This window comes from Pteronotus mesoamericanus, unplaced genomic scaffold, assembly GCF_021234165.1.
Source record: "Pteronotus mesoamericanus isolate MK-2021 breed Mesoamerican mustached bat unplaced genomic scaffold, CSHL_Meso_final scaffold_651, whole genome shotgun sequence".
NCBI lineage: Eukaryota > Metazoa > Chordata > Mammalia > Chiroptera > Mormoopidae > Pteronotus > Pteronotus mesoamericanus.
In genome coordinates this window covers 13,594,920-13,612,550 of record NW_026555325.1, presented here as the reverse complement: position 1 = coordinate 13,612,550, position 17,631 = coordinate 13,594,920, and the positions used below count along the sequence as shown (strand labels likewise).

General features: G+C 39.9%; 1 protein-coding gene across 1 annotated transcript in view; it reads right to left on the bottom strand.

The window, feature by feature from the left end:
• Nucleotides 1-17,631, bottom strand: part of LYPD6 (LY6/PLAUR domain containing 6) — a 121,444-nt gene that overhangs the window by 16,412 nt on the left and 87,401 nt on the right. Inside the window, exon 2 of the mRNA XM_054562379.1 lies at nt 4,996-5,187. Within this exon, the coding sequence (XP_054418354.1) occupies nt 4,996-5,113 (118 nt within the window). The 5' untranslated portion in view covers nt 5,114-5,187. The remainder of the gene's footprint in view (nt 1-4,995; nt 5,188-17,631) is intronic.

The following is a 17,631-nucleotide window of genomic DNA, read 5'->3' as shown; positions in this document are numbered from 1 at the left end:
ACAAGGGTCCACAAGGTACATCAGGCCAGGTTATCTCTGTCTGATCTACTGATGAGCTTTTACTTGCTGCTTAGTTCTAATCATTTGCTTGCTTTGCTGCTTAGAGTTTTGCCTTTCATAAACAGGACTTGTGAAATGTGTGTGTGTTTAATTTGTAAAATTACCTGGCCTGTTTGAAAGCTGCAAATGCTCCAACACTTCATCTGCAGAAGCCAACTGTTCTCTCTTGCAGATGGCTGAGCCTGCATATCACACTGGCGGAAATAATCATCTCAGGGTAAATTGCTTTGCCCACATGGAACCAATTAAGTATGTTATCAAAAATAAATGAAGGAGGAGGCAGCAGCTTAAGGCCAGAATTATGGGCTAGATATAACTTTGATTTTCACCTTGCCTAGAATAGCCGCCCATCCTTGCACTTGCTTGCACTAGTTCACAGGGCTGACTCTGAAAACAGCAAGATCAAAAGTAATAAACTGTCTTTTTTAAAAAAGGCAGGTAGCTGGACCTTTTTACAGGCCCATGGGAGAGTTCTACGTTCCTGCAAGTACTTGATGACTCAAATCCATAAACAGAATGAAAGTGCATACATGGATCATCTTAGAAAATGAGGATGAAAAGCAACTTAGACATCTAACCATTTCATTCCCAATGAAAAAATTCCACTAAAAGGAAGCATCTTCTCCCCACGTATAATTATAATAAAACAGAAGTAAACTGTTTTACAAAACGACACACAAATAATTTTTATATCTCCACATCCCGCTACCTAGATAGGTGGGTTACATTTAAGTTGAAAGAGTCTAGTTTGTACATTTTGAAGTAGAATTACTGGAGTAGGAGTTTTAAAAAACAGATGCAAACTATTTATCAAAGAAGAGCATTTGTCAAAAAATGATAATATACACCAAGGTTCATGTCTACAAGCTAGCCACAGCACTCCAGCTTGCATGATTAATTCGCTAGAGTACCCAATTTTGTCTGTCTGTCACTGCAGCCAGTAAAATTTTTAGCTGGAATGTTGGGTTAATTATTCCTGGAAACTTCCCCATCAAAGAGATAACTTAAGAATTCCGAATGAAGATTGACACCCCAGCCATTCCAAAAATAAACTTTCTGAGAACCTAGCACTAATGAAGTGCAGTGTTTTCAAATCTGGATTATTTAATAGACTCTTCAAAAACATCTTTTGCAATGCTAGTCAATTTTTTAAAAGGATTCTCAAATGACATATTAAGTTAAATACTGTCCCTTAATGATATATTAAATACTGTCATTGAATGACATATTAAATTAAATGCTATCATTCTTATGCAAGTAGGATTGGACTCTGCAATTAACTGGAAGTATATCAAAATTTAAACAGGAACACAAACTAAAACACTAAGGTAGCATCATGAAGTCTTGCTTCAAGTTATTTTATCTCTGAATGTGTTTGTCAGTATGTATCACTGACAATTAACCAAATGATCTCATTTTCAGTGATTTTTATTTTTAAATCTACAACTGCACATCTGTGTATATTCTCAACAATGACATGCTAATATTTGCTTACAGGGACTTGAACTTACATCTGGTAGACAGCACTGATCGGTGAATAACCAAACCCTTTTCAGTGACAAATGTCTGCAGACAGACTCAGCCTTGTCGGTAATTATAGCACAATACCAAGTAATGGTTAAATTCTTCCCTTTGGAAATATTTAGCCAAAACTAAGGTCTAGAGTTGAACAACTATCTCCAGTAACTTGCTAATTGATACTGAATCTGATAAGCTTTTTTTAAAAAGGACTGGAAAGAGATTTCTAAGAGATGTTCTATTTTTTTCTTTGTTACTTCAAAGCATTACGGAGCAAGCAGAGTTTCAAATTGTTGTGGCCCCAGCTGTGAATGAATCTAATTTGGCTCTTGATCACAGAGTTAATAAGCTTAGGACTCTGTATTTCAGGGCATAAGTCCTTGGTCCCTCAAGAGAAGGCGATTGTAAAGAAAAAAAAAGAAATGCCAAAGCGCCCAGTTACTTCCTGTAACATAATCTGTCCATTAACTCTCATGGTCAGCCATAGTTCAACCGACCATAATTCATTTGCAAGGCATCAGAAAAGATCTCGTCTTTGTTTCCATCTCTCGGAACTTTTGCCTGGACAAAGGCCTTCAGTTACCAAAACGGTGGTGAGAAGAGAATCTTGTTTTAAAATGTATGCTTCTGGGTAATGCAGCCAAACTATTTTTTTATTCTTGCCAAATTTAACTTCCATTGTTTTTGGAAATTGGATGCAAACAAAATTTTTAGAAATCTAATAAATTGACCTGTCTCTCAGACCACTTGGCCACAAAATATTTTCAGTACAATTTTAATATTGTGGACATATTTTTGATAGAAATGTATTTCCTGCTACCTTTCTAGAAAGTCCCCTTACTTCCCAAAGCTCATGCAATACACATAGAATTAGGAAAAAAAAAATTCAGTTGGCCCTCCGTCTAGGCATAAGCAAGGCCCCGGCAAGGATAAAGTGCTTTGGTCCACAGGAAAGACTCATAATATGCAACCAGAGGAAAAGTGAAAATCTCAGGAAAGATTTATAGTACAAGGAAAGAAATGAAAGCCAAGAACAGGTTGCAGTCATATGACATCTAACATCCAAGAAGGAAGCTTCAATTCTCTTAACACTAACTCCTGTTTAAAGGATTTATTAGGCTTTAGTACTTTACTCATGGACATACAGAATATGGAAACGAATGTCATTGGGACAGTGTCTCAAGTTTGAAAGCCATGTTTATTTCTTTGGAGGGCTTAGAAACTTCAAAAATTAGGGAATAAGAGCAAAGGAGATTAGTCACAGGAGGCTGAGCTTTCCCACCCTGGGTTCCAATCTCACCTCATCACCCCACTCTTTATCTCTGAGGGCGGCTCAGGGCCCAGCAGAAATGAGTTTGTGTTTGTCTGGTGTGGAAAGCCTGAATCTCTTCTTACATCTCCAGCATCACCGCATTTTCTCCCCGGGCAGGTTCCCAGCGGTATCTCACATTCATGGAATCTGGCTCACCCACTGACCCCAAGAAAGCTGTTTGTGCCTTCATCTACATAGCGAGGCGATTATATTAATAATTCAAGATAAAAATATTGTAATTCCACACTTCCCTCATATATTTTTTATAGTCTATTCTACAGAAACCTGCTCATTTGTAGAGAGATTGCTCCATCTAAACATGGTCTACTGGGTGCTGCTCAGGGCAGAGGACCATGACCATTTAAAAAATCAAAGTGTTAAGCAAATAAATACCAGAAACTTCTGAAATAGAGCACAGAAATGTGAAGTTGACTCTGCTTTAAAGTGGACAGAGTAAACAAAATTCTAGCCAACGAGGACCCATTGATGATGCCTTCAATCCAGCAAGAACTTTCACTCCCCAGGGCCAGGGAGAGAGACTCCAAACTAGAATTCAGCCCAGCCCTGCCGGGGAATTGTCTATGCACAGTCTAGCTTAGGAATGGCTTCTTCTATCCATCGCCGTATTTCAAAACCCTATCAGAAAACCCCACCAATTCTTCTATATGGCGAGTTCCTTTTAATTAAGCTATGGCTCTATTTAATTAACATAGGTCACACGAGCAGAATTCACCTTCAAAAATCTCATTCTGAAATTGACTTTCTGAATAGGGGCCCACTCAACCGGGCACAGATCCACCATACTGGTGAGGCAGAGGTGCTGTGGGAGTGTTGGTTTTATTTAGTTCCCTTAAATCCAGTCCCCTCAGTTTTCCTTCCCACCCTGTGTACAACACAGCCTCAGAGAAAGCCAGGTGTGGACCTTTTCTGTGGCCTGGCGACTTCTGGGCCTGTCACTGAAGTAGACAACGAATCCCCCAGAAGTTGAAAATCCTGGCAGTCAAACCTAAGAGGCTGAAATCTAGGTTTTGTTCCCCAAGTCCAATAGAAAAAGGACAGCTGTTTGGAGAAAAAACAAACAAACAAACTGCAATCCTAGAAAACAGAGCGAGTTGCTGGCCCATAGTCAGGCTGATGGGCCTGCCCCTGTGAATTTCCTGGCCCACCTCTCATCTAAACCAGACCGCGCGGAAATTAAATAGTCTAACCATGTGATATTAAAGGAGTCCTCCATCTTACAGGTTCTAAGATCCTCAAGAGCAAGGACTAGGTTTTATTTGCATTTGTGTCTTTCAAATCTATCACAATGCCGACACACAGGTTAGGTAAAAAAATGTTGACGGAACAGAGTATTTCAAAAGAGGAATATACCTCAGGGCAGATATTAAAGGTAAAAGTATACACAATGTACCCAGCTCTCACCATCACAGGGGCAATCCAGAAGGGGATCCAAACAAAAACTAAAGACAGGAGATAAACACAGAGATGGAGGTGAAAAGAGGAAATGAAAGTGCTGTGTGATCCACATGTGATCCTTAGAATATCAGCGCAGAAGCACCTGAAATTCTTGCTAAAAGCCAGAAATCACAGGTACAGCCCCAGCCAGCTATGCTCTTAGACGCTCAAGGGAAGGGATTGTGCCTGTGCATTACTATGCATTCTCCAGATAATTCTTAAACACAGGAAACCAAAAGGGATGGGGAACAGGAAATCGTGGAAGGTAATTATGCTGAAGCTGAGAATGAGATGCACAGACAGGAAGACAAGCTATTGTCTTCTTCATAAAGGACTGATCTTGCACAAACACATTCCTCCTGGGACATGGAGGTTCGCTCTGATAACTGACTGAGGCTGGCAGGCGTCAAAGGGAAGGGTGTCCAGAATCAGAGTGATGGTGCAGGGGACAAAGAAAACAAGCCTAATAATTTGCCTTAAAATAACAGACAGACACCCCACACAAAGGGGAATCTTTGGCAGCACCTGCAACCCCCAATTAAATCATCAGAGGGTTTCCCTGCCCTGAACACTGCCTTCTCCTGGCCATTTTCAAACTCACGTCTGTTTTAAGTCAGGTGACATTTCTATAGGGAAGAGAACAATCTTACTTGAGGGGTGGAGGTAGATAATGTCTTTCACTGTGAAGTCTCGGGACTGTGCAGCTTTCAGACAGTCAGCCAGCAGGCTCAGGAGCAGGAGCCAGGCCAGGGCAGGGCCAGGGTCCATGGCAGACTGAGGCGTCACTCATGCAGGGCGCCCGGGAGCGAGGGCTGGAGACGATGACAGGAGGGAACTCGCACCTGAAATATGAAGCAAGATTCATTTCAGTGTCCAGCTCGCAAAGCCATGGGAGACTTGGCTGAGGTCCCATGCTGCAGGGAGAGCATAAGGAGGGCAGGGAGCCGCAGGCACGGAGAGAAGCGGTAATTTTAGAGCACTTAGAAAATTCCAGCCCAAATCTCTTCTGAATCGGGTCGCCGAAGCTCCATTGGTAGCCGTCCCCTCTAATACCCAGCAGAGATGGTATCAAGAGAGATTGAATTTTAATGAAATCCAGCTATTTTTGCCAGGAGGTGGGGGAATGGCTGCCAGAATGCAACAATAAATAAGTCAGGTACAAAGCTCAGAAGCATTTCCTTGATAATGGTGAAGGCCAGGTACAAGAGTGCAGCCTCACTGGGTCATGCTGCCCGTGCAAATGAGTACAGGGTAGCCTTTCAGATTTGGGGAAAAAAAGAAGTGTAGGTAAATGGGCCTCCTCCAAACCAAAAAGTGCCTGTCTAATTTAAGATCTCTACTGTTGAAGAGAGATATGTATATGTATATGTATATATATATGGCTTATATGGCATCATGTATATATGAAGCCATGTTTATATAAAGTCATATATACATGGCTTCATATAAACATGGCTTCATATATATATATATATATATATATATATATATATATAAAAATTATCATCCATTTGGAGTAAACAGTAGTCCAGCAAACAGAAGAGTCGGTTCAGACCAAAGAATTCTGACCATTGAGTCCACATTTTTCAACACCAGGTGAAAATGAGTTCTTCCAAAGATTGTTTTGTGGTGCATAAACAAAAACTGATGAAATGAGATCAAGGTAACACTGTAGCACTAAGGAATCATCATTCTGTCCTCTTCGGATTCTATCCTTTTCAGTTAAAACTGGACACAGTAAAACCTTCTACTACGTTTGAATTGTCCAGCTTACTTAGAATGTAGATATGAGTATATATCTTATATTCATGACTCTTTGCCTTGCCAACTTATTGCTTTCCTACAGAGTCACATTCTATTTTCCCAAATACCATCATTCTATTGCCCATGCAAGGGTCAAGTTACTCACTTTATCTTTAATGTGATGAAAAGAACATGATTTGGACTTTTTGTTTACAAATTTTAATACCAATATTCAACAAGCTTTTTCAAATAGTGTAATAAGAACCCTATATGATCTTATTAACCATAAACTAAAAAAGAAACATAATGTAGCTGAAAAAATTATTCTGAAATTATTTTGTCAAAACAAATACACGAGTAAATGTATTCCAAAACAAAATCAATAGAGAAAATCAATATGAACTAATCAGTTATTAGAATATACTACAGAATAATATTAAAGCCCAGAAATAGACCCAGCTATTTACATAATATAAGCAATTTTTCAAAATTATAGGAGAAAAATATTAAATGAAGAAAATTATGATACCTTGATTAAAAATTGTGAAAAAGATTAACTGAAACCAAACAATGCACAATATACTAAAATTAAATCCTGATGGATCGGCGTGTTCATTATTTTCGTTTAAGTAGACAATGTGTTAGAAAATAGAGTAGAGCTCTTGCTACCCTGCAGCAGTTTGATGATGCCAGCCGGGCCAATTTCATGCTCACAACCCATCTTCTGTTTACAGTTTGACTCCCCAGGCAAATGTACTCTCGGGAAGAGAATGGGCTGCCCAATCTCTTAATAAATGTGAGTGCAGGGCACCGTGCTAGGTTCTTGGTTGAAAGACATGATGAGAAGACAAATATCAATGATATCTTCCCTTTGCTGAGTGACAAACATTGTCTCCTCTTCCATGAATGCAGTAGTGCTTTGTCGTCAATCCAGCTTGGTCAGGTGAGGCTGCATCTGAGGAGCAGCTGTGCACAGCGTCGCATGGAGGCATGGAGATCCCATTGCACGGAATACCGCCCCCTCCTCACTCTCTGCAGTGGGGCTCAGTGTGAGTTTCATTTTAATATAGTTTAACATTAATAATCAACTAGTTGCCAACCGAAGTTCATTTTAATGTGGAAACTTGATGTCCACACCAGTGCTTCAATACGAAAAGGAACCCCCAAAATCCCGGAATTTATTTATTAAAAATTGTGTATTTATTTCTACACATTTGAACTTCAGTCACCTTCCAAGTACCCTCCATTTGATGCAATACGCCAATTGAGATGTTTTGTTGACTGCTCAAAACAGTTTTTGAACTCGTCAATTTTGATGCCTTTTAGTGCTTCTGCTATTTTCTGTTTCATCTTTTCAATATAGGCAAAATGTTTCCTTTTGAAGACTTTTTTCATCACGGAAACGAACCAAAAAAAGTCTCTTGGAGTGAGATCAGGTAAATAAGGAGGGTACGGCATGGGGGTCAGGCTGTTTTTGGTCAAAAACTGCTGAACATGGTGTGGGTAGGTGCGCTTGTAAATCACCCATCATGAAATGGGCAAACGTGTTGAAAGAGTCTTAAAAAAATTCAGTGAAACTGAACGCAGCCTCTCACAACAGTGCAGCTGGTACACTGATACAGACAGGTTCCTAGAACACTCACCTAGCAGGGGAAGCCAGCACTACAAGGGGCCTGCCCTCCAGAAGATAATTCTATTTTGGGTTTGTTTTTTTGTTTTGGTTTTTTTTTTTTGGGTCTCCTCTTGTATGTCAAACAATGCAAGTGGCACGTTTTTTATTAAAGCATTTCTTAACCACAGGATTCCTTCCAGTTATTGATTTAAAAATCTCCCTCTGCACGGTACTTTCACTAAGAGTTATGCATTACTTAATGCCATCTGAAATTAACCTTATTGCAATAGCTCGGCATGGCTACACAGCCATGAGCCTTCATTTTGCAGTATGTCTGACTATACGTGAGTAACATTATATAGAGGTGAAGAGCTAGATGCCTGAGTCTGAAAACTTACTCTAACTTTTTCTTGCTGTGCAACCTTGAGCCAGTTACTTAACCACTCTGTGCCTCAGTTTCCTTAGCTGCAAAATGAGAATTAAATGAGGTAACATACGTAAAGCACTAAGAACAGTGTCTGTCCCACAGTAAATGCCATGTAATATTTCCTAGTATTTTTGCTATTATTTTGTTCAATATCAGTCAATATACTTTTCTAAGTGAAAGTAAACATGGTGCAATTAACTATAGTTCAATACACAGCTCACTTTCCTTAAATCAGAAAAACATAATTCTTAAAACTAAGTATGATAAATCACGATACATATGTCTCCTTCACTCTAACATCTGCCCAATGGCCAGCCAGGCAGGGTCAAGGCCAATGGAGGACAGTGGGAAGATACCTCCTGCCACCAGGATTTTTTTTTTCTTTTTTTTGCCACCAGGATGTTAATATGCTGAGGCTCATGTAAACCCAGGTGACTTCCTGCCATCACTTGACAAAGAAGCAAATGGTGCCTCTCTACACTCTCCCAGTGCTTCGCGCCGGCTCCCCTACCGCACTTTTTTCCAGCCCCCTGATCCTTACATATCTGCTTTTGTTAGATTCTTCTTGTGTAAAACATGGGGAGAGTGCACAGGTCATAAGCGCAGCACCTTGCATCCCTGCTAAGGCCCCTGTCGCTGTGGAGGCAGTGTGTGCATGCTCACACACCGTACTCCTGGGGAGGGATCACGGATTAAGTTAAAGCCATCATTTCATTCATTAAAAGACATCAGTTTTACTTACTACAGGAAAGGGCAAGCTTAATTCTGCAGGCCTGGCTTGTTTAGTGCAAGTTTTCAAATTTGGAGGATTCAACTACTTTTTTTAACCATGAATTTTATGTGTTTAATGGAGAACTTCCAAATTCTTGAAATAATTGAGACTTTCTTGCCACAACATACTTTATTCGAGAAATTTTTCTTTCTTTGGGGGAAAAAAAAAGCATTTCTAGATTTATGTATGATTAGAAAAGGGACTGAAAGGATAGACACCAAAATGGTGTAGGATTTCAGATAGTGGTCTTCCTTCTGCTCAATCTGCATGTGTTTAATACTGTTCTTTTTCTTCAGTTTGCATGCTTAGAAAATTTCTGATGAGTATGTCTCATTTTTATTAAAAGGAAAATAGTTTTTTAAGAAATAGTGCTTCTCAAAGAATGGGTTTGACAGAATAATTTCTTTTTATCTACAAAGGAAAGTCAGCTTTTTACTTATAGTCAATGAGTATAACCTCAAACATGTCCATGTCTCTTCTACAGTAATAGAATCCACATTTGACAGGACGTCCTCTCCTTCCCTCTTCTACCGTGACCTTCCCTTGGTGTCTTAGTGCAGGTGCTCCTCGTAGCAGAATCTAGGGCAAGGAGTAAAGGTGCTAAGAATTTATTTGAAAGGAGCAAGCCCAGGAAATTGAGGATAAAGGGAAGGGAGGGACGTGGGAGGGAGAGAGAGTTGAGCCAGGGAGAATATGAAACCAGACAACATACAACAATGTGATTCTAATCCAGGTTACTGTGCTGCTTGTACTTCTCAAGCCGCCAAGGGAATTGCAAGGAAGATCTGGCCCTTAGTGTAGTCCACGGAAGGAGAAAGGAGGGAGAAGTTACCTGCCTGGTAGCTTCCTGTCTCTTCTTCCCCATTGATCAAGGCTCACTCCACAAAGGACTCACTCCCCTATATTTGTATGTGTTATATAAATCCTTGCAAATACCATTGCTTTTTAAAGGGCTTGTTATTTTTATTTTATACATTTTTATTGATATAAAACTCACCATTTTAAAATAATACAGTTCAGCAATTTTGGTATATTCATAGTATTGTGCAACCATCACCTAATCTGCAACATTTCCATCGTCTCCAAAAGAAATCTTTCCCCCATTAGCAGTCATTCCCATCTTTTCCCCACTCCTTGGCAACCGCTAATCTACTTTCTGTTACCATGTATTTGCCTATTGGGAATATTTCATGTAAATGGAATCACATATAGCCTTTTGTGTCTGGCTTCTTTCACTTAGCATAATGCTTTCAAGGTTCATCCATGTTATAGAATGAATCAGTACATCATTCCTTCTTATGGCTGAATTATATTTCATTGTATGGTTATTCATTTACTTATCCATTCATCGGTGGATAGACATTTGGGTGGTTTCCACTTTTGGGTTATTGTGAATAAAACTGCTATTAACACTCAAGTAAATGTTTTTGTGTAGACATACATTTTCACTTTTTCTGGGCTATATCCCTAAGAGTGGAATTACTGGGTCTTATGGTAACTCTATGTTTAATTTTTGGAAGAACTGCCAGGCTTTCACTGCAGCTGCACCATTTTACATTCCCATCAGCAAAATATCAGTGTTCCAATTTCTCCATCTTCACCAACACTTGTTTTCATTAAAAAAAAATTTACATCCATCTTAGCGAGTGTGAAGTGGTATCTCATTGTGTTTTTAATAATTTGTATTTGCCAAGTGACTAATGATATGTGCTTTCATGTGCTTACCAGACACTTTTATATTTTCTCTGGGGTAATGTCTATTCAAATCCTTTGCCCATTTTTAATTGGGCTATTGTCTTTTTATTGTTGAGTTGTAAGAGTTCTTTCTATATTCTAGACTCTGGACCCTCTTCAGATATAGGATTTTCAAATCTTCTCTCCCATTCTCCTTGCTGGCTTTTTACTACCTTGATGGTGTCCTTTGACATTCAGAAATGTTTAATTTTGATGAAGCCCTCACATTACCTTTTATAAAGGTTTTGTTCCCTTATTAAAGTCAAGCCCAATACAGCCCTAAAAAGAAAGATCTACATACAATTCACAGTAAAAGGACTTGTGTACTTTGTAGTGGCCAGGGCTAGATTTTCCTTCCACCTCTCTTTTTCATGAGAAAAACTGGATGGGCAGAACTGCTTATTAGCATCACCAACTGCTTACATTCCTGCAGTAAATCATGAATCACTCGTCACTCTATTAGTATTTTCTAGGAACTGAAAAATGAAAAATGAGTGACATGAATTCACAATTAGCCTGTTTCTAAAATACAGGCTTGGCTGAGGGGGCTGTATCTTTTCTGTACGTACTCCCAGTAGTTGATGGAGCTTTAATCCCTAAACTTCACAAAGAGGATGCTGGACATGCTCAGATAATATGAAGTCTTTTCTAGGATTTTGATGCCTTTCCCTGGAGTCCACTGTGCCTTTGGACTGTCCTAGACATTTAGAAAGGATGTTGCATTTCCATTTTATGTGCTGCTGTTTGAATATGCACTGAGGATTCCGCCCCTGACTACAGCTCTCTTTTTATGAAGAAGTACATTCTCATTTTCACAGCTCTGTGACCTTTCATTTGTTATTTATGAGCTTTTGCAAATCTAATACCACTCTGACAGATTTAATTTGTGCTCTAAATTACCTTTGCATGAGTTACTCAACTGCTGGTTTTATTCCAATGGATTACTTGCTACATTCTGCAACAGAAAAAGAAATTTTTTTGAGATCTATTAGACTTCCTTCACTTGAGAGGAAGTTGAAAAAGAGTTGCCTTCTGCTTTTCACTCCATAATACTAGGTAGCAAAACGGAGGATTTCTATACTTATCAGAGAGGCAAAGTGAAAGGACCACACGCCAGGCTGGGTTTTACAAACCCACACCCCCACTGTTGTTTCATATGGAGCCCATAAAATAAAATACTCTCAACGCCTTAAACTGGATACTGGAAGACAATTAAGTACATCGGGAAGCAACACTGATTAAGGTACCAAGTATAAAATAAAAGCATCTCAATATTAAATCAATATATAAGTAGTTGTGAAGTACAGAACTAATGCAAACCTAAATATTTTTCAATGCTATTCATATTAAAATTTGAAATGCCCAATATAAAAGAAAAATGGAATTCTGAAGCCCAACAGATCATGACTAATCTTGACTTAATTTTCAATATGTATAGACTAGGCTTGATAGTGACTTAATAATCTGAAAACATTAATTTAGCTCCCAAAAGTATAAACTAAAGATATGTCCTCTTACCTTTATCTATTTAAGTCTACCTAAATACTTCATTCTGAACCTAGTACCTTCTCACAGTTTGGGAATTGCTTATACTATGGGGTGGTTTTAAATAATGTCTGCAAATTCGTTGATACGTCTCCACTGAGGTAGGGTCTACATCGTCTCCCCTTGATTCTGTTCCAACCATACTGACCAGTTGACCAGAGTGCAGTAAAATGACACTGTGTGGCGTTCAAAGCTAGGTCATAGAGGGTGACTCAACTTATACCCAGTGCCTGGATCACTCACACAGCAGCCCTGTAAGCAATCTGAGCACTCTGAGTGCCAGGCTGTGAGGAAACCCAAGTAGTCCACACGGAGCTACTGCGACTTCCTAAAGGGGGAGAGCTGCCCTTCCGTCCGCTGCTGTTGCAGTCCCTTCTCTCCCCTCTGCCAGCTCTAGCCTCTGCCTGACTGCCGCTGCATAGAGGCTCCAAGTGAGAACAACCAACCCAGGCCCCTCCCACGCCCCTAACCCACAGAAACCATGAGAGATAAATGATTGTTACTGCCCCATAACACTAAGTTTGGTGGTGCTTTGTTATGCAGCAATAGGTACCTGTATCATAAAGAACTGGAGCAGGAGAGCTAACTAAGCATTACAGTTCAGCTCACTAAGACAGTTCAAGTTTTCACATTGGTTAAAAGGTACAGAAATCCAAAGTAAACAGGCTGTAACCAAAACTGAGGGGAAGATGGGAGGGAGAAGAACTTTACTGTCTCATCTGACTGCCCAGTTGATGCAGTCGGACTTTTGACTGTTATTAGGAATTTCCATCCCTTGACTCTGCTTTGTCCTTTCTTTTGTCTTTGCTTTCATTCAGGTCTTCCCACTCTGTGGTCAGCTGCTTCAGAATCATTCCCAGACTGTTTTCCAACTGTTCCAGAAAAAGCCCTAAAAAAGTGGGGCAGTCCATCCTTGACCAAGACCCGCCAGGGAAATGTGGCATTCCAAGTGACCAGCACTGGGTCACTGGCATGTCACTGGGACAAGTTCATCATATCAACTTCATGCAAATCACACGCTTTGAGAATAGAAGGAGTATTGGTACTCCCCCCTCTCAAAAAAATGCAGCTGTTGCCCTGGCCGGGTGGCTCAGCTGGTTGGAGCATCATCCTACACACCTAAAGGCTATGGGTTCAATCCCCAGTTGGGGGTGCACATGGGAGGCAATCAAATCAATGTTTTTCTCTCTCTCTCTCTCTGTCTCTCTCTCCTCCCTTTCTCTCTCTTCCCCCACCCATCCTTTCTCTCTAAAATCAATAAATACATCCTCAGGTGAGGATTTTAAAAGAAAATGTAGGTGTTGTCACCTGAAGAAGGACTAAATGCTGGACTAGCAAAATTACAGAGATGTTCACTAAAATAATACAGTTTGAAATAGCCTCATTAGCCTCCAAAATGAAGCTAATGGTAGCTCAAATGAAATCTCTGCAAATGTCAGAAGGTGGGGAAATTAACTATCGCCATGATTTTCCTCTCTAAAAATAGAATACAAGTCCACTGCAACTTCAATGATCAAAATATAAAGTTGAAACAATAGTTTCAGTGGGCATCTGGAGTGCCTTCTGCCCTGTACTCCCCCTTCTTATGGCCTGGCCCTTCCACTGACACCCATCATTCCTTATTATTAGAGAGCACCATGTTCTTACATGGCCCTTCCTATAGGTCACTGTTGTTGGACATCTGATCTAAGCCAGGCCAATCAGAGTTATTCCTGAGTTATTTTTCAAGCCAGAATTGAAAAAAAAACCCCCACATCATTCTTTCTGGCACAGAAGCCTCCAAGAAGTGAAACCCAGGTAGATGTATATGATACACTGCTCCCCATGTGGAGAAGGAGGAAGAAAATGAAGCTTGTTGGCCAAGCAGACAGAGACGAGAAATGAAGAGACCCACCTATGTGCAGCCCTTGCCTTTTGGGCCAACATTGAACTCTTCCCTTAGCAGCCTGTCTCCATCCAGTATATACCCCTTTTGCTCAAGCTAATTTGAGGTGGCTTTCTGTCTTTTGCAACCACAAACTCTGACCAATTCAAGAGTCTTCCAAAGGGCCCATCCATTAGTCTAATGTTCCTTTGTAACAAATAAGTTTTTGCATTAAAACTTTAATTAATGTATTACCAACTAAAAGGTTAGAGTTGGTTTTAAAAATGTCAATAATAGAGAGCCAGTCGGAGGTTACCTCTTTTGGACTTCGTAGACACTGGTTTTTCATTTCCATAACCTACCGGGAGATAGATGTTCACACTTCCTCAATCTGAACTGATGATCTATTTGCATCAAAATCAATGCTTCAAAAAATGTATTTCTTTTCCTGAAACCCCTTGGTGAGGCTAGAGTTATAGGAAAGAGCTGCCTTTCCACCTTGTCCCAATCTTATTTAAAGGTCAATTGCATCAAAACTGCTCCAATTCCTGAAGGATGTTTGGCTGAGTATGCCTAGCAGTATATTCACATTTCTAAAAGATGTTGTATTAACTCTCTTCTGCTTGTAGGCTATATGCTTGTTGCTTCCTCTATCAATTTGAAGGTTCTCAAGAACTGACAAGAAGGCATTTTGAAGGGCAAACAGCCTCAAGGGGCTGGAGTCAGAGAACTCTCTAGGCAGGAACGAAATACAGGGTACATTTCAGTTACAGCCTGCCATTTTTATTTACTTGGAAGGGAGTGGCTGTTGGGAGGAATTTTTGCTTTTATGTCTTTTATTAAATGCTTTTATATGTTTAAGAATGTCATGTTTTCATTTCATTTTTTCCCTAGGAATTCTCATCCTAGAGACCTTGCAAAAATGTGGAAGAAAAAAATGTACTCAGAAGCAATATGATAGTTATAAGTGAATTAAATCTCAAACAGATTTAATCTTGTGTTCAAAATAACCCTGCTGTAGATTTAACATTCAGATTATTAGGCACATGCCTTCCATCTTCTGATCAAAGAAGAGTTACGCTGGTGCTGTACGAAATTGGTCCACTCTATATTTACAGTGGTGCATTCATCAGTCCTCTGCCTATTTAGAGTGTTTCCCAAACTGCAGAAACAAAGAAGTGCCAGTAATAATCAATGATAAAGCCCACAGTACCTGGGGTGAATCCATAGCTGGAGATACTCTACGCTATTATAACCAAGTTTTTTTTTAAATTATTGAACTTATTGGGGTGACATTAGTTAATAAAATTGTATAGGTCTCAGGTGTACAATTCTGTAACACATCATCAGCACACTGTGCTGTGTGTTCACTGCCCCAAGTCCAGTCTCCTTCCATCCCCATTCATTCCCCCTCTTGCCTGTTCTCCCTGCTGCCCCCCTCTCCCTCTGGTAACCATCATACTGTTGTCTGTGTCTATGAGTTTTGTTAGTTAGTTTTTTTGCTCAATCCCTTCACCTTTTTCACCCAGCCCCTATTCTCACCCCTCTGACAGCTGTCAGTCTCGTCTCTGTATCTATGAGTTTATTTCTATTTTTGTTAGTTTATTTTTGTTCATTAGATTCCACATATAAGTTAAATAATATGGTACTTGTCTTTGTCTGACTGGCTTATTTCACCTAGCATAATACTCTCCAGGTCCATCCATTCTGTTGCAAAAGATAAGATTTCCTCCTCCTCCTTCTTCTCCTTCTTCTTCATAGCTGAGTAATACTCCATTGTGTAAATGTACCATAGATTTTTTAGCCACTCCTGTACTGATAGGCACTTGGGCTGCTTCCAAATCTAGCCTGTTGTAAAAATAGTGCAATGAACATAGGGGTGTATATATTCTTTCAAATTAATGTTTTGGATTTCTTTGAACATACTCCCAGAAGTGGAATCACTAAGTTTTACTGGCAGAAACCATAGCATGGCATTTTGGGCCACTTTGTTTGGTGTTAGAGAAGGCTGTTTTTGAGGTCTTTGTGGCCTGAGTTCTTCCAAATCGCCCTTCCTTCTCACCTTTGACCACTGCCATGCTCACACATTCTTAAGGGCTCTCTGCCCCTCCTGTCTCCTCTCACCCCATTCTCTGAAAGCCAAGTGTAAACAAACAACCTTCACATCTCTCTAACCGCCTCATAAAATAGTCTGTTGTTTGGGGTGTTGACGGAAGCCTGGCTCACAGTGAACATACCACTTCCCTTTGGACTGTCTGCTTTGGAGGGTGCCCATTCTCCCAAGCCTCACGGATTCTGGAGGCAGAAAGAGGTTGGATTTTTTTCTCCCCCACTTCCCCACTGCACCTTACAAATCATTGTTTTTTCTCTTCAAATTATTCTCCTCCTCAACTCAAAAGCTAAACCATCTGCTCTTGCGGCTGTCAGGAAGTAGATGGAGACTAAAAGAATATAGCCTATTTTTAATCATTAACAATCACTTAACATAATCTTGATTCTCACCTAGGATTGAGAAGAACCAAGCCACATTAAATCTTATTTCCTGTCTTACATGGAGTAGAGTTTTGCTCATAGTTCCAAGAATCCTGACCAAGTTTTTTGTCAAAAGACCTTGAGGACTGTTTCTATTTAGCCCCTGATAAACTCAAGTTTGAAAAATCAGTATTTGCTTGTTTGATCGGTGTGGAGAGCCCTTTTAGAATGTCTTCAAGGGCAGAAGAGCCAGCCTGTGCTCTCTCTTTTTGTGAGAAAAATTATAAAAGAAAAAATTGAAATAACCAACATCAAAAGGATGACTTATGGAAAAACGCTATGGCTATATATTTTTTAAATCATTGGGTTTGTTAGTAGCTAACCACTAAATCTTAATCAGTGTTTTCTCATTTAATAAAGAATATGTTTTAAAAAGAAAATAATTCTCCAAATTTCTGATCAACCAATACCTTGAGCTACAAACAGCTCCAAGGCCATCACAGTTCCGTCTGTGAAAGGGAAATGGGATCTGCTAAAACTCACTGTCTAAACTATACCTTGGCTTTTCAAATTAGCACCATGATTTTGAGGAAGGGAAAACTTCCTCACCCCACCCTTTTTTTTTGTGTTCGGTCTTTTTCCTTGCTTCTTTGCATTGTTGGTTAGGTTCCACTTATAGGTGAGATCATATGGTATTTGTCTTTCGCCCCCCTGGCTTATTTCGCTTAGCATGATGCTCTCCAGTTCCATCCATGCTGTTGCGAAGTTTAGTACTTCTTTTTTCTTTCTGCTGCGTAGTATTCCATTGTGTATATGTACCATAATTTTTTTGATCCAATCATCTACTGATGGGCATTTAGGTTGCTTCCAACACTTGGCTATTGTAAATTGTGCTGCTATGAACATTGGGGTGCATAGGTTCTTTTGTATTGGCGTTTTGGTGTTCTCAGGGTATAGTCCCAGCAGGGGAATTGCTGGATCAAAAGGCAGTTCCATTTTCAGCTTTCTGAGGAAATTCCACACTGCTTTCCATAGTGGCTGCACCAGCCTGCATTCCCACCAACAGTGGACTAGAGTTCCCTTTTCTCCACAGCCTCGCCAGCACCTGTTGTTTGTG